Below are 23,269 nucleotides of genomic sequence, written 5' to 3' on the forward strand. Positions count from 1 at the left end.
ACTAAGTAACAACTTAGATATTTGTGTTCGCTAAACTTAACAGTTGGGTAAGTAACCCAGCTGCTTTAAAATTTGAAGTTAATTCAACTCAAATATCTAAGTTGTCACTTGGTATAATTTAACATTTCAAGTTGAATAAACTTTTTTTGAATTGAACTGAAAATTTTAAGGCAGCCAGGTTACACATTATTTTAAGTTGGCTCAGCAAATTGTTTTTTACAGTGTAGGAATGAACAAATGGTAACTAAATTAAAAAGGGCACTAAATAAATATGTATTATTTATTAACATAAACAAATAGGAGATTTTCACCTGCGTTTTAATATGTCTACTTTCCTACTATAGACTTTAGTCAGTTTAGTGCCATATTTAATTTTTGACAGGACTGAAAATAAGGTTGTGGGGAATAGAAGTACATTGTGTTCAGTTAATAACATACTGATTATTTAGCTCATGAAGTGTCTTTCCAAAAAAGTAGAAGAAAAAAAACTCTAAGCCAGAACAGTCATAAAACAGCTTTGAAAGTTGTGAATTGTGAAAATTTTGTGATCTAGGACGTTTATACAGTGTGTGCCATTGTAAAGAGTGTAAATCTATCCTCCACAGCCTCTTTTTCATCTGTGTTAAATTCAATATGGCAACAAAATTAACTAAGGTCTGTAGACGAAAACAGTATATGGCGTGAAAAGATCACAAATGTAATGTGGTGCAAGTTCATGCAAAGCTTTAAAAACAACACAGATATGTCTGCAAAATGTCTCGGTTCAACTGGAAAGCATCTGCTGTGTACGAACATATGCTAAACGTCTTTAAAATGTCAGTTTTACATACATTAAATCATAAACATCTTATAGACATTTTCTAAATGTCTATTTGACATCTAATATGAAACGTCCATATTACAGATGAGCAAACACTGTAAAAAAAATGTCTTGCAGATGTACATGGATATGTCAAATAGACGTCTCCGTGATGTACGTGTGCTATCAGGAAAAGATAAAAATTTTAAAATCAACATAGACCATAACTGTGAAGAGAGGCCAGCAAAGGTGTAATGTGCCGGTCAGTAATCTGGCTGCTGTGTTATGTACCATCTGCAAGTGATCTAAAGCTGATTTAGGCAAACCCAGAGTGAATTATAGTAGTCCAATCTTGCTGTTATAAAACTATGAATAATGGTTTTGAGGTCCTTCTTAGAAAGCATCATCTTGAGTCTAGCCAATAGAGCTTAACTGAAAGAAACTTCTTTTCACGACAACGCAATTCTGTTTATCAAATCACAAGCTGGGATCAAATATAACACCAGCCAATAGAAGAGATTGAACCAAGGTGACTGACAGTTTCGGAGGTCAGAAGCAATGGGCCAAAAAGATTATTTCAGTTTAGTCATTGTTTAGCTGTTAAAAAAAAAAGAATAAATAAAAAACATCCATCCAGCATTTTATGTCATGCAGACAATCAAACAAACTGGACAAAGAACAGATGTTATCATTAACAGAAAGATAAAGCTGAGTGTCGTCGGCATAGAAATGATAAGATAAGTTGTGTCTCTGAATAATATGACCTAGCGGAAGTATATATAATGGAAAAACAAGGGGACCCAAAATGGAACCCTGCGGAACACCATAAGAGATTAGTGCACAAGATGAAAAGCATTCACTTACATTAACAGAAAAAGTTTATTCCTTGAGGTAAAAGGCAAACCACTCCAACACAGACCCTTGAAACCCAGCTACATGAGTCTTTGAAAAAGGATTTCATGATTTATTGTGTCTAACAGTGCACTTAAATCAAACAAGAGTACAATAAAGCAAGAATCAGGACTGAGTAAAATGTCATTGGAACCTTCAACAATGCAGATTTAGTACTGTGTACTGAATAAGTAGTATGGTAGAATTTACTCTTAAAAAGTATATGAAAAGTACTCAGAGGACCTACTAATGGGAATCTAGTGGACACTTTACTATCCCATGAGGCCATGCAAAAAACTGTTTGAATTCTATAAGAATATTCTTTACCAAAACAACGATTACAATACAGAAGTGATATTGTCAGAATCCCATCAGAACAATTTTTCCAGCTGATGAATGATAAAAACATTAACAGCCCATCAGAATCCCTCCAACTTTAAAGAGCTCAGGTAATTGAGGATAATAAACAGGTAATAAACAAAACATTACTGTACTGTTGAGGTGGACACTAATATAGTTTATGGTTATTGTTCTCGGTGTGAAATGGCCTAAACAAGCCAAAAATTGGACTAGACTTTACGCTCATTCACATTAAGAACGACAAATACAAAGTTTTAACTGTCGTTTAAAATTCACACCACAGCTATAGCGATAATAATACATATCGTCACCTAAGAATTATACGGTTCTTTCTGACATTTTTGTCAAAATTGAGTTATTCACATATTCTTATTTGGTGACAACTTATTGACATTATGTGATGTTTCTTTTGTACGCTGTGTACAATTTGGGCTTTTTTTTAGAAAACAAAAAAATGGTTCTATCTACAGACGTCTATGGAACGCAAAAACTTTGAAGCTCAATTTCTCAAAAGTGCTCAGAAAGCAGATAGAACCTTATATAAATGGAATCACTTACAGAACAATTTTTTTTTCCAGACAACAAAAGATAAAAACATTAGTGATGTTTCTGTCACCCTGTTTTTATGCTCATTTTGAAGTAGCACATCAGAAACGAGTGATGAAAATGGCAAAATTTGAAAAAGAAAATTCCTTAATTTGCAAAAAAGTTTTTACGCCCACTTGAGATGTTTTTTTAATTGTGCGAAAAAGGGTGCGTGCGAATAATGGGAGATAGAAATGCATTTTGTGAATAAATTCCTCCACGCCCATCAAAAAAGTCATTTGACTTCGCACTATGGAATGGGAAAACTTGACTAACCAGCAGACCAGTCTCATTGCACAGCATCTGAAATGTTATGGTCATTCTGAAATGCCTGAGCAAAGTTTGTCATCAAAGTATTTCTGTATAATTGCCTCCCAAACCAAAAGACTACGTTCCCAAACAGCAGGCAGACGATTTTGTTCTCTTTGACTCGGATGGAAACAACGCTTATTCGCAAAAAGTCACATTCGCAACTTTCGATGAAAACCTGGCTATTGATAGTCAATTGAATTCAGTAGAGTCTGAGAGTCTGAACACTTATCGTTCTTAATGTGAACTTTTTTTATGGCCAACACCCATGTCAGTAGATCTTGAGTCATTAAGTTATTACAGTTTGCAATCTCTAGTTCGTGGTCAACAGAAAACTCCAGGGAAAAGACTATAAAGCCTCCAAAGATGCAAAGGCTTTGGCAAGCTGTTACCAAAGTGTGAATTTGCAGATCACAGCAAAGAAATAATAAAACTTTGATGGAAGATGATTCCACGGCCTGACAACCCAGAGACAGGATAAGGGGGTTGGGGAGACTGGGGGGCTTTGTGGTTGTTTGCAGGTTGTTGTGGTTCAGGAACTACCCAGACAACAAGTGATTGTCAGGACGTTTTAACCCCCGTTCCTCCCCCCGTCTCTTCTTTTTGGGGGTGAGGGGGGGATGCCTGGTTATACTAAGAGCGAGGTGTCAAGCCCTCCTCCCATTGTTAGCCACACAGATCAGAGCCGAATTGCCACCATAACCAGCACGTCCAATCTCCTCTCTGCCCCGCTGCAAGTAGTGACTGGAAGAGGCGCATTCCATCCCTCCATGCCAGAGCCGACCCCCGCCTTCCCCTGTCGTCCACTCAAACGTACCCCTTGGGGTGTTTATGGGTCAGCCAACAGGATGCTCGGCCCATCAGGAGATCAAAGGATTCCCAGCTCAGATAAATGTGGTGTAACTGTGACCTCTTCAACTCTAATAGGGTTTAACACGTCAGGACAGGAGGAGGGAATAAAAGGCTGAGACGTCAGAGAAAAACAGAGACTTGATCTGAAAAAGGAAAAGAAATATACAACCTGCATTTAAGCATCTTAAATGAGTCAAATTGAAGAGGGAATAAACCAATGAAAGATTAATTATTATACAAATATGTTTAGGTTTACTTTTTTATGAAAAATCTTTAAAAAATACTTAAAAAAAAAAAACATATTTGCAGTGCATGCAATATTTATATATATATACACACATATATATATAAAATTGACTGACAAACTATAAGAGTATCTCAGTGAAAGAAAAATACCACTGATGAAAAGTCACAACTCAAGTCAATTTATATTGACTAATATATTTAATTAAAAGGAACCATATACATTTACACAATCACATCATTCACTCAAACACGAAGGCTGTGAAACAGAAATGGGCAGTATTTGTTTAACAGAGAATGACTGTTTACATCTCTTTTGAAGCTGTCATTTGTTCGAACAGACATGGAGCTTAACATAATTCGTCCTGTTCGGCGACATCATAGATCCTGCATAACAAGAATTGTGGAGTGGTTTAGTTGTAAGCATTTCATAAAAACAGGCCTTAATCTCCTATGGCTTCAGTTTCCCAACACAAATGAAAATCTATCGTTAGATCTTCAAGACTAAACCCTGTGTACAAGGGTTTGTGCGTGTGTAGCGGGGAAACAGTGGAAAAATAACACACATTTCCAAAAAAAAAAAAAAATCCCTTAAGCTATCTTACAGTAATAATTTCAGTGGCAGTGTTTGAACTATGAGTGATAGTGATACAGAGGACAATGTTGTGATGAAGAAATAATTCACTGAAGAAAATTAAATTTACTCCCCCCTAATGTCAGTCCAAACCTGTATGACTTTTTATCTTTTGTGGAACACAAAAAGAGGATTTAGAAGATTCGTTCTGGTTGCTCTCACTCAGCAATTAAACTGAATGTTGACCAAAGCTTCAAAAGAATAATCTAAAAAGTGATCCATACTAGACTACTTAAGCTCTATATTTAACTTCTGAACTCAGACAGTAGTTTTAAATGTGGAATTTTAAGTCATTATTCATGAACATGAACAAATCGTTCGTCTGAGAACTTTTCAATGAATGATTCAGTTCACAAAGCCTAAATGATTCGTTTAAAAATCAAACTGACTCAGTGTTCCGGTCACAGCAGTTAACAGCTCACCTGAGGGGAAGAGTTTCAAGCAAATAACACCTTGAATATTGGTAAGTTTCTCACACAAATGACTTAAGAAAACTGTATGGACAAGTTTAATGCTGCCTTCACGTGCTATCGTAAATTTCCTGTTTCTCACTTATGAAGTCGTGATTACAAGCTTGTCAAGTGCTTTAATGTCAGAAAGAATAAAATGTAGCATCCCATTGGTTGACAATCATATAAACATTCACCGTAGGTGCGACACATGCAGTTTGCAAAAATTTCACTGCAATTTCACTGTTTATAAAACATACAATATGCTTCCAATGATCGTTTATATCTAGCCTATAAATACACTACTTTAGCGACAAAACAAAGAGACGTAGTTGTGAGAACTGCATGCAGCAGTGGTTGTCTCCTCCACCATGTTTAAAGTTTATGACGCGCCCAACTTCGGGAACTCTGGCATCAAAATTATTTCCGAATTTCCCAGTAGTAAATAACGATTTGAGAAGCGTTCACGTCTAATTTTGAATTAGGAAACTCATATTTACGATAATTCCGATAGCACGTGAAGGCATCATAAGTCCACCGACATTAATCTACTCCTCTGTCTGGTTTGTTTGTCGGACAAAATGGCAAATTCGGCGTTATGATTGGTCAGTTCGCCTGTCAGTCAAACTCCGGCCAGGGGTGAGTTACTTATTATTACTTTTTATAGAAAGTCATACAAGTTTAAAACAACACAATGGTGAGTAAACATTAGAAAAAATATATATAATTTCCGGGTAAACTAATTTTTAAACAGTGTATAACTGCTGGCTGTTGTGCTCGGTGCTTTCCTTTGTCTCTGCTGGCTTTGCTATCCAGCGCAGAGCAGCAGATTTAACGCAACCATCCCAGAGAAGCCAGCAAGATGTGTCCTCTGCTCTCTCACCCCAATACCCATGTGTCGCACAGACACCACTCACACAGCAGAGGCTTCAAAGCATTCAGTGCGTCAAGAGGAGAAAAAAAAACATCTAGACAAAAAATTCCAATGGTAACATAGACAAAGTTGTGGCCCCGGCCAACAAACACATTCACAGGACAATTAGCTGGTGTATGGTTCACATATTACAAATAGTTTCATAATTACAGTGAGGAACACATTTGAGGCACTTTGCGGAGTTAAAAATGGATAAAATTCTTGTTACGGTTTAGATTTTCTGTAAATGTTTTTAAGCACAGCACGTTAAGCATGTGAGGATGTGCTGAAACCGTATCGCGACTATTATATGAAAAGAAGCCAAAAGCGCTTTATATTCAAGTGCAATTTATGCCTATTTTAGAAAGCGCTGCCCTACAGTGGAAGAACGCACATGTAAGTGGACTGTCTCGTTCACCGTCAAAAGGATTTTTTTGTGATGGCTGTGCAAATCCATAACAGGAAAGGCACTTCCTTTTTATAATATATAACAGGATATGAAAGATTTACACAGTGTGAGAGAAATAAAGATGTGCCAATATTAAAAAAGCTGTTTTTATGAGCAGAACCCTAATTAGGTAAATAGATAGTTCATCCCAAAATTAAAATTATGTGATCATTTACTTATACATAATGCTGTTCCTAAACCGTCATGGCTTTTTTTAATCAGAAAAGAAGACATGTATTTACTATAACTATTATCATTTTTTTTTTCAGGAAAACGTCAGTCAAACTGATTTGGAACACCATGCGGGTGATGACAAAACTTTCATTTTCAGGTGAACTATCCCTTTATATTTTATGTCATAATCAATCATACTTATGGCCATTTCTATTGTTTACCTGTTTTAAGGCACCAGAGGTACTGAATCAAGTCTCAAGACTTCGTAGGGCTCAAAGCGCTTCACATAATTAAACAAGAGCGAAAGGATCTTGTTCCAATTTAGGCGTCACATTAATTATTGCGTTATACAAAGCGTCTGCAAGTAACCGTGCAAAGCATTACAAACACCCACACCCACATACATACACAGAGTTAAAATGTCTCTGCTGGTGCCTGTCCCATGGAAAAAAATCTGGCTTTATAGATGACATTGCTCAATTTGAGAAGGTTTTCAAGTGTCAGACGGAGTACCAGTGTTGCTGTGCTGTTCGTAGCCAGTAAAGCAAAAGCAAATATCAGCATAGGAAGATCTACTATACTATAAAACAGCTCAAGTGATGATGGTTTGTCACTTAGTGACAGAGACTAAGTCCATCACGCTGAGCTACAGTGCTTCGGGCTCCAGCCAGTGAGAAGACAGTCTGTGATTCACAGGACAGAACATACTGCTTTTAAAAATTTCAGTCTTAGCCGTCAACATTGAAAAAGTTGCCTGCCTGATCAAAAATCTTTGGAATGTTTATCTGTTAAAAGCAGTATAAATCATTGCATTTTCAAGAAGAATGTTCTTTTCCCTTTTTATAAAAAAAAGTGCACGTTTCACCACTTGTGTTCCCTTTACGCTCTCTTGTTCCCAAGCTCTCTGGTTTAAAAGGGCAGGAAAGCGGACGAGCGGTGCAGGAACGCTGACGCTATTGTCTCTTATGGATGCACAGTTTTTGCTGAAGGCACGAGGGGCTCATTTAGCAGGAGGCTCGACGGGGTTGTATTCGGTCTCTCCTGAGGACACCTGGGAGATTCTGCGTGTGGAGCCCCACAGTCGGCGGGAAAACTGCCCAGACCGCACCTGAATTAAAAACAAAGGTTTTATTGAAATTTTTAGTCCTTGAGAAAATAAGTTGCAGACTCAAATGAAAAATTTAATAGGTTACATATAAATTAACGGCTTCAATAAAGGGAAGGTGACTTTTTTTTTTTGGTAACATGATACAGTAGTTTATGGAAGGCAGTTTGCAGCAATAAATAAAAAAAATAAAAAAGGTCATTGCGAATTTTTATTTCACAATTCCTTGCTAAAAATCACAATTGCAAGTTTACATCTAGCAATTCTGACATATTTTTCTCAAAATTGTGTGATACAAACTGATATACGCAATTGCGAGTTATCAAGTCCAATTCTGAGAGGAAAAAAAGACTATTTTCTCTGACTTCATAACTCACAATTGTGAGTTTATATCATGTAATTCTGACAAAAAAGTCAGACTTCCAAGTTTAAATCAATTCTGATTTTATTTCTTGCAAATCTCTATATCTCACAATTCTGATTTTTTAAACTTGCAATTGAAAGTTTATATCATGCAATTCTAAAAAAAAAAAAATCTGCATGTTATTAAATCAGAATTGTGAGATATAAACTCGCAAACTTCAGAGAAAAATAAAATAAAAGTTTTATATTGCAATTCTGAGAAAAAAAACAAAAGAATAAACTCGATAACTCGCAATTGCGAGTATATATCTACAGTTCTGACTTTATAACTCACAATTGTGAGTTTATAATCACAATTCTGATTTCATTTCTCACAATTTTGACTTTATATCATGCAGTTCTGACTTTATAACGCAAAATTGCGAGTTTATATCATGTAATTCTGATAAAAAGTCAGAATTGCGAGTTTAAATCTCAATTCTGATTTTATTTCTTGCAATTTCAAATTTAGATCTCACAATTCTGATTTTTTAACTCGCATTTGTGAGTTTATATCATGCAATTCTGAGAGAAAAAAGTAAAAATTGTGACTTTACATCGCAATCTGATTTAATTTCTTGCAATTATAAGTTTATATTTCGCAATTCTGATTTTTTTTAATCACAATTGTGAGTTTATATAATATATATTCTAAGGAGAAAAGTCAGAACTGTGAGTTTATATCACAATTTTGAATTTATTTCTGGAAATTTCAAGTTTATATCTGCAAAGTCTAATTTTTTAGGTCGCAATTGTGAGTTCATATCAGATATAAACTCACAATTATGAGTTACAAAATCAGAACTGAAATAAAGTCAAGTTCTGAGTTTATAACTCATAATTGTGTTTATATCACATAATTTTGAGAAAAAAGTCAGAATTGTAAGATAAAGTTGCAATTACCTTTTTTTTTCTGTAGTGGAAACGGTCTTCCATAGTAGTTTACCCAATACTTAACAACAGGCAATTTTTTTAAATATTTTTTAGCATTTATTAATCTTGATTAATATTAATTGCTTCATGCACATTTTAAAAACACATTTTAACATTACATTTATTATGAACTAACATAAACTAACAATAAATAATGGTGTATTTTAGAAATAATCATATATTTTAAATAACAATAGTATAATTTTTGTATATTAAAAAAATTTTTTTTTTTTCACTGTTTCTGTTAATATTTACTATGGAAGCTTGTTTCCACCACTGAATAAAAAATAAAAAAGTAATTGCAACATTTTATCTTAAAATTCAGACTTTTTTCTCGCAACTGTGAGTTTATACATATCATAATTCGGGCTTTTTCTCAGAATTGCAAGATATAAACTCACAATTGTGTGTTACATAGTCAGAACAGTGAGATTTAAACATCAAGTCAGAATTGCAAGATATGAACTCAAAATTCAGACTTTATAACATGCAATTGCACATAAATGTGGCTATCAGCATTATGATGATCTAATAACACTATAACTCCACAGAAGTGACAATTTCATCTGCCATTCTTGTAAAAACATGATGTAACAGAAGTAGCAACAAATTGTTTCTTTAGCATCTGTAACAAATTATTAAAAAAAGACAAAATGTAGGACGGGGACTTGGTTCTATTCATCAGTTGTTGATTTTATGGATGGAAATTATATTGTTTCCTCAATATTTACTTTATATGCAGTAGTTTTCTTATGTAAAATGAAACCGTTTTAACAAATGAATACTTTTTAGTGGTGTTATGATGTGCTAATAACAGTTTAGCAGCATGGATTTTATTTAAATCAGTAAAAACCTACTGGCAACCCCTCAACCTCACCTCCTCCGGTTTTCCTGCTCCTACCACAATGAGTTTGCCATCCTCCAGGCCCACCAGAATATGACTGCTCTCTTTCGTGACAGACACGCAGCGCACTGGGACCTTCAGGGCCAACGGCGCCACAGACAGATTCAGGCTACACGCACGCAAAGACAGGGAAAAAAAAGACTTGGGAATGAGAAGCAAACATGGACCCAGCTGCTGAAGATTTACTGTGATGACACATAGGATTTATTAAGAATGCATCTATTACATTGGGAAATCAAAGAATATGATTCAACAGGTCGTGCTAAGCTGAGCAGCTGAACGCCTACACTAACATTTTTTTTTTGTTTGCTTGTTCTTGTGTTATTATGAATGTTAAAAACAGTCGTACTGCTTAATAATATAAAATTCAAAAGGACTATTTTGTAAAAGTCTTTACTGTGATTTTTGGTCAAACCAATGTGTCCCTGCTAAATTAAATGACAGTATACACTAAAGAAATGGCCATTAGTAGGCATGTTTACCTGTACAAGTCTCGAATGTGAAGGTTCCCCTGTTGTGTGCCCATGATGAGGTAGTCAGGCACCAGATGCAAAGCTGAAATCTTCTCATCCAAGGTCTCAGATGCTAAGAGACTGCCATTCACAGAATACACGTGCAGTGCGTACTTCTCCTACAGGCACAAAAAAGTATAGTAACAAAAAACATGGGACAAATTTGTGTTAATTTCTGTTCTCACAATAACTCAGAAACAATGTTTCTTTTCACAAACATTGTCAATCAGCACCTTTCCAGCAGAGCGTCCCTCCATAACAGTTTGTGCCACTATGTGCCCTTCCATGCCGACCTCCAGATGGGCCACAGGGGCAGGAAGGCAGCTCTCACACGGCGGTCTCAGGGTCCGCAGATACTGTCCACGACGCACGCTGTGCATGATTACTGTGCCATCCTGAGTCAGAGAAAACTCATCAACTCATGGACCCTAATGGCAATGCATAACTTCTGAACGGACAGTTAGGCAGTGGTCTGATCTAAACTGACCTTTGACCCTGAGATCGCCATATCCAACTCAGTGCTGATGGCGACACACGTGACCTCTTGATCATGTCCACAGAGCACCTGCACTGGCCGTGGAGACAAACCACTAGAGAAACCACCCTACATGGGGGGGGGGGAGAAAAAAAAAAGAGAGTATTATATAATTTATAATAGCAATATAAAGACTAATCACAATAGCAATAGTTGTCGCAATAGGTAAATTAATGTATATCAGTAATACAACACAAAATATTGATAACAGAAAAGTATCAGAGGACAAAATTTAAATATAAAATAAATTAATTAATGACAGCATTAGAATACAGTCTTTAGGTATTTGTCAGCTAAGTAAATACTGCTTCAAGTTTAAATGCATTTAATTAAAAACAAAAATAATAACACATACACTACCAATTTGGGATTAGTAAGATTTTTAATGTTTTTAAAGAAGTCTCTTATGCTCATCAAAGTTCCATTTATTTGATCAAAAGTACAAAAATTAATTGCAATAAAAAAATTTTTGCAATTTAAAATAAGTTTTCTATTTTTGTAAAAGTTACATTTTCAGCATCATTACTTCAGTCTTCAGTGTCACATGATCCTTCAGAAATATGCTGATTTATTATCAGTGTTGGAAAAAGTTGTGCTGCTTAATATTTTTTTGGAACCTGTGATACTTTTTTCTTTGATTCTTTGATGAATAAAAAATTATTAAGAACAGCGTTTATTCAAAATAGAAATCTTTTCTAACAATATAAGTCTTAACTATCACTTTTTATTAATTTAACACATCCTTGCTGAATAAAAGAAAGAAAAAAAAATTACTGACCCCAAACTTTAAACGGTAGTGTAGATTATTACAAGACTTGTGGAAAACCACAATTTTAAATTGCAATAATATTTCTCAATATTACTGTTTTTTTCAGTATTTGTAATCACACAAACACAGCCTTGATGAGCAGAAAAGACTTCTTTAAAAACATTAAAAATCTTACTGATCCCAGAACGAACGGCAGTATTGAACGGCAGTGTAACAGCAGATAATTTGAGAAAACATTCAGATATTAAAATATATATATAAAGACATATTTGCCCACATTAAGGTCTAAAGCACAAATTTGATTTTTTGACACATCTGATTTCTATTCCTCGCTATTTAAACTACCAATCAATATGCTGGGGTCTGTACAATTAAATGCTTTTTCTATTTCTACAACTTTCTATTTTTAAAATATTTTTAAATATCATTTATTCCTGTGATAACAAAGCTGTATTTTCAGCATCATTACTCCAGTGTCACATGATCCTTCAGAAATCATTCTAATATGCTGATTTGCTGCTTTACTGTGACTTTTGATCAATTTTAATGTGCCCTTGCAAAATAGAAGTAATAACATTGTAAAAAAAAATTACTGACCCCAAACTTTTAAACAATAGAGTACACTGAGTTCAAATTAAATTACTGTTCATGGGTGCAGATGTACCCTTCACACCCTTTTATTTTTGTGTTAACTTGTTATCTAAGCTCAAGTATTTTGTGTGCAAACCTGCTGTTGGACCTGCCACACCATGCAGGTGGTGTCTCGTGAGCCAGAGATGAGGTAGATACCACAGAGATCCAAAGCCAGGCATGTGACCACATCTGTAGCCCACAAAAATGCACATTAATTAGCCATCATGTTTCATCATTTCATTTTCTGAGCAGTTGAAATCAAGAGGGAGCTGTTAAATGCAAATTTCGAAACTTGTTGCACACAAATCTACTACATGCTTTCTGCTTATACTTTTTAGCAAGTATATGATTTTTTTTTTTTTTTTTTTGGTGTGACATAGTAACACATTTTTATTAAAAGAGTTCACTTCCAGAATTTTTTTTTACAGATAATGTACTCACCCCGTTGTCATCCAAGATGTTTATGTCTTTTCTTTTTCAGTCGTAAAGAAATTATGTTTTTTGAGGAAAATATTTCAAGAATTATCTCCATAAAATGGACTTCAATGGTGCCAGCGGGTTTGAACTTCCAAGATCCAGTTTAAATGCAGCTTCAAAAGGCTCTAAACGATCACAGACGAGGAATAAGGGTCTTATCTAGCGAAGCAATTGGCCATTTTCTAAAAATTAAAAATGTATACTTTTTAACCTTAAATGCTCATCTTGTCTGGCTCTGCGTAAACTTTGTGCATTCCAAATCAATACAGTTAGGGTATGTTGAAAAACTCCCATCTCATTTTCTCCTCCAACTTCAAAATCCGACATCATTGTTTTACCCTTTTTTGTAAAGGGCATTTGACCTTCTTTGGACGTTCACTTTGTAAACACTCGGTCGGTACTTCTGCAGTGATGTAGGACGATTTTGAAGTTGGAGAAGAAAATGAGATGGGAGTTTTTTGACATACCCTTACTGTATTGAACCGGAATGCACAGAGTTTACGCAGAGCTAGACAAGATGAGCATTTGAGGTTAAAAATTATATACATTTGATTATTTTTTTAAAGAAAATGGCTGATGGTTTTGCTTATTCCTTGTCTGGGATTGTCTAGAGCCCCTTGAAGCTGCATTTAAACTGCATTTTGGAAGTTCAAAGTCACAGGCACCATTGAAGTCCACTATATGGAGATAATTCCTTAAATGTTTTCTTCAAACGTAATTTCTTTATGACTGAAGAAAGAAAGTCATGAACATCTTGGATGACAACAGGATGAGTATCTGTAAATTTTTGTTCTGGAGCTACTCCTTTAAAAGTTTAGTCCACTTTCAGAATAAAAAAAATACTTAATATCAAATATGAAGGACGCCTGATGTATCATATCAGATATGATACATCAGGCATTTGAAGAATGTGTACGTGTACATCTCTGAATCATCATTGTATTGGAATGCATTATGTTTGCCCTCATAAATAAAAACTACAGAGCTTTGTGTGACAACTGATAATAAAGGAGAACTCCACTTCCAAAACAAAGATTCACATATAATGTACTCAGCCCCTTGTCATCCAAGATGTTCATGTCTTTCTTTCTTCAGCTGTAAAGATTTTTTTTTTGTTTGAGGAAAAAATGTCAGTATTTTTCTCCATATAATGGACTGCTATGGTGCCCCGATTTTGAACTTCCACAATGCAGTTTAAATACGGCTTCAAACGATCCCAAATACGGTTGGAAGAAGGGTCTTATCTAGCAAAACGATCGGTTGTTTTCATTAAAAAAAAATTCAATTTAAATACTTTTTAATCTCAAACGCTCCTCTTGTCTTTCTCTCCCTAAACTCTGTGTATTCAAGACAGTTAAGGTATGTCATATAATTTCTTTACGACTGAAGAAAGAAAGACATGAACATCTTGGATGACAAGGGGGTGAGTACATTATATATGAATCTTTGTTTTGGAAGTGGACTTCTCCTTTAAATGCATTTATGTAAGTAGTCTGCTATACTGTTATAAAGATTGTACTGACTTTTATTACAAGCTATCAGAATTTTGTCATATTTTTTGGGGAAAGAATTTCAGCAACTGGACCAAATTGCATATTTTTGCTCATTTTGGGCCTCAAACTATACAATTCATAAAATCCTGATGTATCAAATATGATATTCATCAAAAACACATGCAATTTAACATTTTGTCATATGTCAGGCTTTCAGCAACAAATAATTTATCAAACATCTCTGCCAAATCTGACAACAGCTCATTTAATTTAGGATTCAGCTCAACAACTCCATCAAGCTCATTCCAAGGCCTACAGCTGCGTCTTGGCTTTGTACTATTTCGGTACGTCTGTGTCTGACAGACGGCTCTCACCTATGTGACGGCAGATCCTGCCCACCAGCTTGGCCTTGCCTAACATAGTGACCCGAATGCTGCAGTCCCAGTGCCCCCCGCTGAACAGCAGACGCCCGTCAGTGGACACCACCAGCACCTGGGACCCGATTTCCACCCCTGGGGAGAACGGCCCGCTGAGGAACCGCTGGGTCCTAAAAACAGATCAAACAAAAGGTTAGTACCAACAAATGGGACTAAACTTGTCAGTGGGAGAACATTGGAAATAGATCAATGTTGTGTTTTAGCATCAGATTTGACGCATGTTAGCAGACCACTCAGAAACAACAAGAAAGGCTTGGCAAAACAAATTAGTTTTTACTACAAAGAACCAAATTTGACTGAAGAACATTCATACAGACCGAAGCAGCCAAACCACCAGAGCTTAATGTCAAAGAGCTGCTGTTTATAAGCTGCTATAAAGCCTTTGATTATTTGTCCAAAGACCATTGTTGTCACTATTAAAATAACTTTCTGCCTAATCAAAACCTGATGTCTTTAAAACTATGACATCACTGTCTCTGAACATGATTATATAATGTGTTTAGACGTGTGTACATGTTCAAACTTACTTTTGGTTGCTCACAGTGGGGTCTCTGGTGAAGGTGAAGTAATTAGCTATGTTCTTGTCGTAGGGCAGCCAGCTATGAGTGCCTATCATACCATTAGCACTCACTGTCACCTAAAACAGGACAAAATAATTCCTAAATTATACACTGAGTGAAAACAATGTTAAGAGTGAATTGTTTACAAAAATTAATATTTTTAAAAATAAAACAAACTATATTTGAAAGTTTTTAAACTGTCAGTGCATTAAAGCCAAAGCAAATTATTATAGGGTCATTCCGTGTCAAATCCACTCAATGTCAAAAAACCTCCCCAGTTGAAATTTTGCTAATATATTTTCTGAAGAAAGACAGACATGTATAGTGATGAAAGCCAAAATATTAAATGTCATATTTACAGAGTAATCCACTATTTTGTAGAGGGAGGTCAAAATGGCAATTTTTACCTGAGATTCAGAGCCAAATTATAGGGAGTAAAAATGACTTAAGAAAGATGGCTGCATCATTATATAAATTTTACACAGAGATTGGTAGATTTGTTAGTAAAATCTGTTGACTTTAGCAAACTTTGTTGCATTATGTGCCACTTGTAACCATTCAAAAATGGGAAAACAGCACATTTCAAGTTTTTCTCCAAAGTTTGCATGTCTGTAAACAAACTTTCCTTTTGACATCTTCATTTTTAAGGCCATATATGGTTCAATTCCAAAGATGTTGGAATTTTAATATGGCTTCAGGAGTAAATCGTTAAATTGTACACGTATTCAGTGGTCAAAAATCAAATATGGGTCACTTTGCAAAAATAAGATACTTATTTTCTTTTAAAGAAGAAAGTCTGAAGAACAAATAATGTTGAAACTAGAAATGTATCTAGGTTCCTTCTGTCAACAACTTTATTAAACATACCTGTTAGTATGTTTAATAAAGTATAAAATAATAAAATAATCTCATGATTCCATGAACAGTTTTTTGAAAGAAGAATTACAAAGATTGGATTATTTCAAAATTATGCAAAAAAAAGCCTTTTTTCACATTTTCCACAAACCTTTTTGCAAAGTAATTTCAACCTTTTTAACTCCAAGGCCCCCCACTGTCCACAACAGGCTTCAAAGGCCAGTTGTTTGAGATTTATAGCATAAAGATGTTTAAAATATTTTGTACTCAACATTTCTACCCCATAAACTATTTTAAAACTTGTCATAATAAGATAAATATATATTCACTAGAAAAATGCTAGTTTTGTCTATTCTGACATAATTTTAAAGGCACAGTATGTAATTTTCCAAAGCTAGAGTCCGCATATTCAAAACAAACAAAGAAACAAATGCGTAATTTGATGATGCCCTGACTGAGGTTGGAATCATGGGATTTTTCGTCTTTATCCCCACAGCCCATGCAATCGGACGGGACTCAGGCAGAAATCATGTTCATGGATGAGCTAATGTATGAAAGGAGAAGTTCACTTCCAGAACTAAAATTAACAAATAATTTACTCACCCCCTTGTCATCCAAGATGTTCATGTCTGTCTTTCTTCAGTCGTAAAGAAATTATGTTTTTTGACGAAAACATTTTAGGAATGTTTTCCATATAGTGGACTTCTATGGTGCCCGCGAGTTTGAACTTCCAAAATGCAGCTTCGAAGGGCTCTAAACGATCCCAGCCGAGAAAGAAGGGTCTTACTTAGCGAAACACTTGGTTACTGTCTAAAAAAAATTACATTTATTTACTTTTTAACCTCAAATGCTCGTCTAGCTCTGCATGCGCTCTAAGCATTCCAGTTCAAAAGAGATTTAGGATATCTAATTTTCTCTTCCAACTTCAAAATCACTGTTTTACCTTTTCTGTAAAGGGCATTTGACTTTCTTCACACGGTCACTTTGTAAACACTGGGTCGGTACTTCTGCAGCAATGTAGGAATGCTCAGAGCACACTCAGAACTGGACAAGATGAGCATTTGAGGTTAAAAAAGTATATAAATTGTAAATTTTTTTAGAAAACAACCGATCGTTTTGCTAGATAAGACCCTTCTTCCTCATCTGGGATCATTTAGAGCCCATTAAAGCTGCATTTAAACTGCATTTTGGAAGTTCAAACTCGTGGGCATCATAGAAGTCCACTATATGGAGAACATTCCTGAAATGTTTTCCTCAAAAAGCATAATTTTGTTTATTATACCACAATTAGTAGGTAAAGCAGCACTGTTTACCATGCTAGATACATTTGAAAGTCTATTATAATGCTACTATTTGTCACTTTGCTAATAAAAAGCGTAACATATTAAAGTGTCTTTTGTTTCCATGTTTTCTATAAAATAAAACCGGTAATCAAGGGTGTTTGAAATCATTGGCAGATGATGCAATGACGAGGGACGGGACACTATTTAAAACTGCTTATTTCTCATGATTTAAACATTCTTGGAAACATTTGAGACAGTCAGCCAAATATATAACAGTGTTCTAGTGGTTTTTGGATATTACAATCAAAAATTTTTACATATTGTGCCTTTAAGTCATCTTAGAGCACTCTTGGAAGTTTGCAGAGGCCCCCTAGTGGCCCCTGGCCCTATGGTTGAGAACCACTGCATTAACACACTCTTCCATGAACCCTCTTGATCCTCAACCTCCTGCTCTGTGGGACTGGTTCTGATCCTATTCAAGTATTAGTACATGACAAGTGAACATAATCGTGAAATAATCTTACCAGTATGTCAGAACCAGGGATGATAAAGGAGCGGGTTTGATTTCTGGGCACCACGGCTTGCACTAATGGCAGACCATCACTTACCACCTACACGAACCAACATTAAAAACATTAATTTCACACAGCAACCCCACATATCAAACAATTAGCTCAAAAAGTTGCATTTCAGCATATTATTCAGTTCAAATGAATTCTGATGAATTCAGGCTCACCTCCTTAAAAGATCGGAGTTTACTGAGCTGATCAAAAAAGATTGGGGGGGAGAATGTCCAGACGGGCCTGCCGCCTGAATGCATTCTCAGCTGACATACGGGGAGGATGGGGCTCCTGAATCACAAAGAGAAGTTTCAGTTGAGCCATATTACCCACAAAACACTACACAAATGACTTCAGACCCAATGTTTTATTAGTAACTAAAACTATAAAATATAAAAAAAAATTGTTTTTTTTTTTTTAAATAAATATTAGATGAAAAACTTCCAACCAAAATGACAAACTAAACTACAGATGAATAAATAATATTTAAAAAAGAATCTTGGAAGCTTAAAATGAAGCTTATGCTGATTAGAGATGGAAACATCTGTCTGGTGTCCTACCTTGAGAAGCTGACAGGGCGTTTGGCCAAAGTTGCTGATGATGCCTTCCAGGGCCTTTCGCTCAGTCTCATTAGCTATGGCATCCAGATCCACCGCACCTGACCGCCAAACCACACAGTGATCAGTCATATTTTCCATGCAGGAACATGTTTAAACTAATACAAGCTCATAAGAGCTTTCCTACCCTCATAGGTGCAGTAGTAGAAGACATTGAGAGCCTCCACCGCTTCAGGTCCTCGCTGCTTATACCCGAAAATGAGATCAATCCACTCGTGCAGGTGAGCAGACACATGTTCACTCTCCTTTAAACACAAGGAAATTGTGTCAGTCTTCTCAGCTGGATACATCCAAAAAACATTGCAAATGTCCGATTCACAAGCAAATGACTTTTTGAGCCAATTCTTTAAAGGAATAGTTTACCCAAATATGATCTCTAAACAGCTCATGAAAACATTACAATAATTCACACAAATCCAGTCCTTCAATTAAAGTGTTGTGAAAAGCTGCATGTTTGTAACAAATAAATTCATCACTAAGCTGTTTTTAACCTCAAACAGTTGCTTTTGGCTAAAATATGAACCCTTTGAATCAGCAGAGAAATACGCACTAATCAAGCACAGTTTACAAACAAAAACAGTCCAAAACAGTTGTAAACAAATACACTACCAGTCAGACTTTTTTTTTTTTTTTTTTTTTTTTAAAGAAGTCTCTTCTGCTCACCAACCCTGTGTTTATTTGATCCAAAGTTCAGCAAAAACAGTAAAATTCTGAAATATTTTTACTATTTAATATAACTGTTTTCTATTTTAATGTATTTAAAAATGTAATTTATTCCTGTGATTTCAAAGCTGAATTTTTAGCATTATTACTCCAGTCACAAGAACCTTCAGAAATGATTCTAATATTCTGATTTGCTGCTCCAAAAATATTTATTTATCATTTTTATGTTGAAAACAGCTGTGTAGAATTTTTTCAGGTTTCTTTGACTAGAAAGTTCAGAACAACAGCATTTATCTGACACTGAAATCTTTTGTAAGAATATAAATCTTTACCATCACCTTTGATCAATTTAACGCATCCTTACTAAATAATTTATATTAATTTCTATAATTTCAACTGTTTTATATATTGATAATAATAATAATAATAATAATAATAATAATAATAATCAGAAATGCTTCTTAAACAGCAAATTAGCATAGTAGAATGATTTCTGAAGGATCATGTGACACTGAAGACTGGAGTAATGATGCTGAAAATTAAGCTTTGATCACAGGAATAAATTACATTTTAAAATATATTCAAATAGAAAGCAGCTATGTTAAATAGTAAAAATGTTTCACAATAATACTGCTTTTGCTGTATTTTGGATCAAATAAATGCAGGCTTGGTGAGCTTGTATTTTTGGCCGGAAGCAATGGTTTAAAGTTAAAAAAATCTTAATTATGGATTAGTTTCCTTACAAAAACACAGCTTTTTACTTTAAAAGACATTAACTAATGAAACAATTACTTGTGGATAATCGTGATGTTTTAATCAGCTGTTTCAACTCTCATTCCGACGGCACCCATTTACTTGCAAAGGATCTACTGGTGAGCAAGTGATGTAATGCTCCAAAATTTCTTCTAATTTTTTCCGATGCAGAAACAAACTCATCTCGCCTGAGGGTGAGTAAACTGCCAAAACATTTTTGGGTGAACTATTCCTTTCACAAAAGATTCAAAAAGTCTGAATCAGTCTAATGACGCACTTGAATTTCTCAGAGCAGTTATTGAAACATCTGACTCACCAGATGAAGACATTAAATTGTAGTAAACAGTATTTTAAAACATATTAACAAAAAATCTATTGTTTTGTTTAAAATGTTGAAATCAGTGTTATGTATCAGTTTCCACACCAAAGCTTTGCGGTGTTTCCTGATGAAATCTTCAGGTGAAGACGCCCAGGCAGGAAGCAACACATCATTGACCTTCTCCTGACTTATTTGCAAGCAGCCCAGATCAAAATCTGCACACGACATATTACAATTCAAAATCCATTGAACATATGTGCCAATGTGCCAATGTGTTTTTTAATCAATGAGATGACGCTGCAGAGACACACTGACCATTCCTGTTCTGCAGGAACTCTGGGAAGTAGAAGAACTCTGGGATGAGCTCCTTGACATCAGCTGGACTCTCCATTCGCGCCTGCCACGCTGCTGCTACTGAATGAAACTGCCGATCGGCACAATCAAACCTGAACACACAAACAATCTCTCTTGTAAGTGCAGCCCAAACATAACACAAAGTACATGAGTACTTGAAAACCATCAGGTAAACAACACTGCAGCCTAGTGGTCAATACAATGGAGTGCCAACAAACATTTTATTTACAATATTTATAATATTCATAATATTTGATGTTAGCCTTATATTTTTGGAGTATTAAAAATAACTTAAGAAGGCATTTTATTTAATGGTTTTAGAGTCAAATTTCCATTTGTACCTCAGGTAGACTTGGAATGATTAAACAAGCACATCTTTTGTGTATAAAAGCAGTACAAAAAACATCCTGAAATATAAATGTAATACACCCTTGAGCGGGGGTGTCCAATCCTGCTCTTGAAAAGTTAACAGAGTTCAGCTCTAACTTGCCCCAACACACCTTCCTGTACATTTCTAATAATCCTGAAGGCCTTGAATAGCTGGTTTAGGTGTGTTTGAGCTAAAAGTGGCCTCCAGGAGCAAGATTGGACACCCCTGGCTTTAGTTTGCAATATGACTGCACTGGCGTGTGAGTGTGTGTGTCTTACTTGCCGCTCTGGAGCTGTATATGTAATGAGGTGAAGGGCTCTGTGCGGATCATGTAGTGCATGACGCCGGCAGCATTAGAGTAGTGTGTGCCATAGTGGAACTTATCGATAGTGCCTGTCGGGTCCTCAAAACTCTCATACCTAATCAAAGAACAATGAGACATTTAGAAAATCAGCTGAAACACCTTAACAACACATTCATGATACTGAGAATTCTGCAATAAGGACTGCAACACTGTCTTACTTTTCCCTGACGTTCTGTGCATGTCGAGGGTTGACGACACCAATGGGTTTGGACAAATCTCTGAAAACAGCTGGGTCCTCCAGATCCAATTCAGCAGATGTGTAGTCACACAACACCCAGGGGAACTGAGAATACAGACATGCATGTGAGGAAAAGAGAAGATATGTCACCCATACAATATCCACCAGAAGTGTCAGTCATGCACATTAAAAGCTTAATCACCCATTTAAATGGATTTAATCATATGTTGGTTTACTAAAATAAAATACAATAAAATATTCTTTGAATGTACTCAAAAAATGAAATCTAAATAAAAACTAAAAATAAAATACAATAAAATAAAATAAAATCATAGCTGTCCACAACTAAACATTTTTTTGGTCCACTAGTAGTCATTCATTTTAAGCATTAGTTGACTATTAGTTGCACATTTATAAATAAACCATATAAATCATAATAATGAGACTTTAATTAGCTACATAGCCTAATAAGTGCTCAAGTGCACGCAAAAAAAGGCAGATATAATAATTATGAATGTGTGCAAGGAGACTGTAGAAGTGACAGGAAGTGAAGTGGGAGAGCGTGATGGGGGCGGGATCGGGAAGGTCCTCGAGTTGGGATTCGAACACGAGACGCCCGGAGAGCACTGCCCACAAGGCTATCAGCGCCGACTGCATTAACATTTTAATAATTTATTGATAAACTACTGCTTCTTTGTTTTCAGCTTATAAAATTAAGTCGGCTACACTGATTCATCTCCGCAGTAGTGATGCACCTGTATGCATGTTTCTCACAGATCACATAATATGAGAATATTTGTTTTCTGTTTGAAATGGTTCGTTTAAAAGTACATATTTCATTCTCTATAGATATATTTTTCATGTCTGTGAGGCAAATATGCACAGAGTTTCTGAGTTTCCCACTCAAGTTCATGGAGACCGAGACGGCAGAAAGTGCATCCTTTCATTATTTTACAAAAGAGCAATATTTTGTTGTTATTGTGAGTGCACACAAATAAACGTAGAGTCTTTACATATTTGAAGGATGTATTATTTTTTTCTTGTATGACCAAAAATGACGGAGTATTTTAAGAGCAAGTGACCGGCGCCTCTATCTGTCATGCAGTGAGCACACTACTGTTCAGCTTCCACACTGACACTTCAATAGCGCACATTTTTCTAAGTTAACATTAGATTGAGAAACAAAACAAAACAAAACAAAACCCGAGATGCTGGGTAGGTTATAGCATCCCCTGTGACACTGCATAGGACAAGCAGTTCAGAAAAAACAAATAATGAAACAAAACTAAACTAAACCACACAAAATAAAAAAAAAAAAAACAAAACACACAAAATAAAACAAAAGTAAACAAAACAACAACAAAAAGTGATGTGAAGACTCACCACTGGATACTGAGATAAATCATTGTATGTGCGACCAGCAATGGTGTTGAGCTGCATCAGATATTCAAAATTGGAGATTTCTCTGCAAACCCATCTCTGAAACCAGAAAAAGGAGATAAACATTTTATTTTGTTAACAGTACAGAGGGAATAG

The 23,269-nt window shown here is 35.4% G+C and overlaps 1 protein-coding gene across 1 annotated transcript in view; it reads right to left on the reverse strand.

The window, feature by feature from the left end:
* Positions 1-4,210: 4,210 nt before the first annotated feature.
* The window catches only part of nbeal2 (neurobeachin-like 2), a 90,538-nt gene continuing 71,479 nt past the window's right edge, over positions 4,211-23,269 (reverse strand). The window contains 18 exon segments of the mRNA XM_051130813.1: positions 4,211-7,765; positions 9,975-10,110; positions 10,484-10,632; positions 10,747-10,908; positions 11,001-11,117; positions 12,545-12,639; positions 14,795-14,967; positions 15,385-15,494; positions 18,080-18,166; positions 18,292-18,327; positions 18,329-18,406; positions 18,676-18,773; positions 18,860-18,977; positions 20,573-20,682; positions 20,783-20,913; positions 21,470-21,610; positions 21,714-21,838; positions 23,117-23,212. Of these exon segments, the coding sequence (XP_050986770.1) occupies positions 7,658-7,765; positions 9,975-10,110; positions 10,484-10,632; positions 10,747-10,908; positions 11,001-11,117; positions 12,545-12,639; positions 14,795-14,967; positions 15,385-15,494; positions 18,080-18,166; positions 18,292-18,327; positions 18,329-18,406; positions 18,676-18,773; positions 18,860-18,977; positions 20,573-20,682; positions 20,783-20,913; positions 21,470-21,610; positions 21,714-21,838; positions 23,117-23,212 (2,070 nt within the window). The 3' untranslated portion in view covers positions 4,211-7,657.

The sequence above is a fragment of the Labeo rohita genome, chromosome 16 (assembly GCF_022985175.1).
Source record: "Labeo rohita strain BAU-BD-2019 chromosome 16, IGBB_LRoh.1.0, whole genome shotgun sequence".
NCBI classification, from domain to species: Eukaryota; Metazoa; Chordata; class Actinopteri; order Cypriniformes; family Cyprinidae; genus Labeo; species Labeo rohita.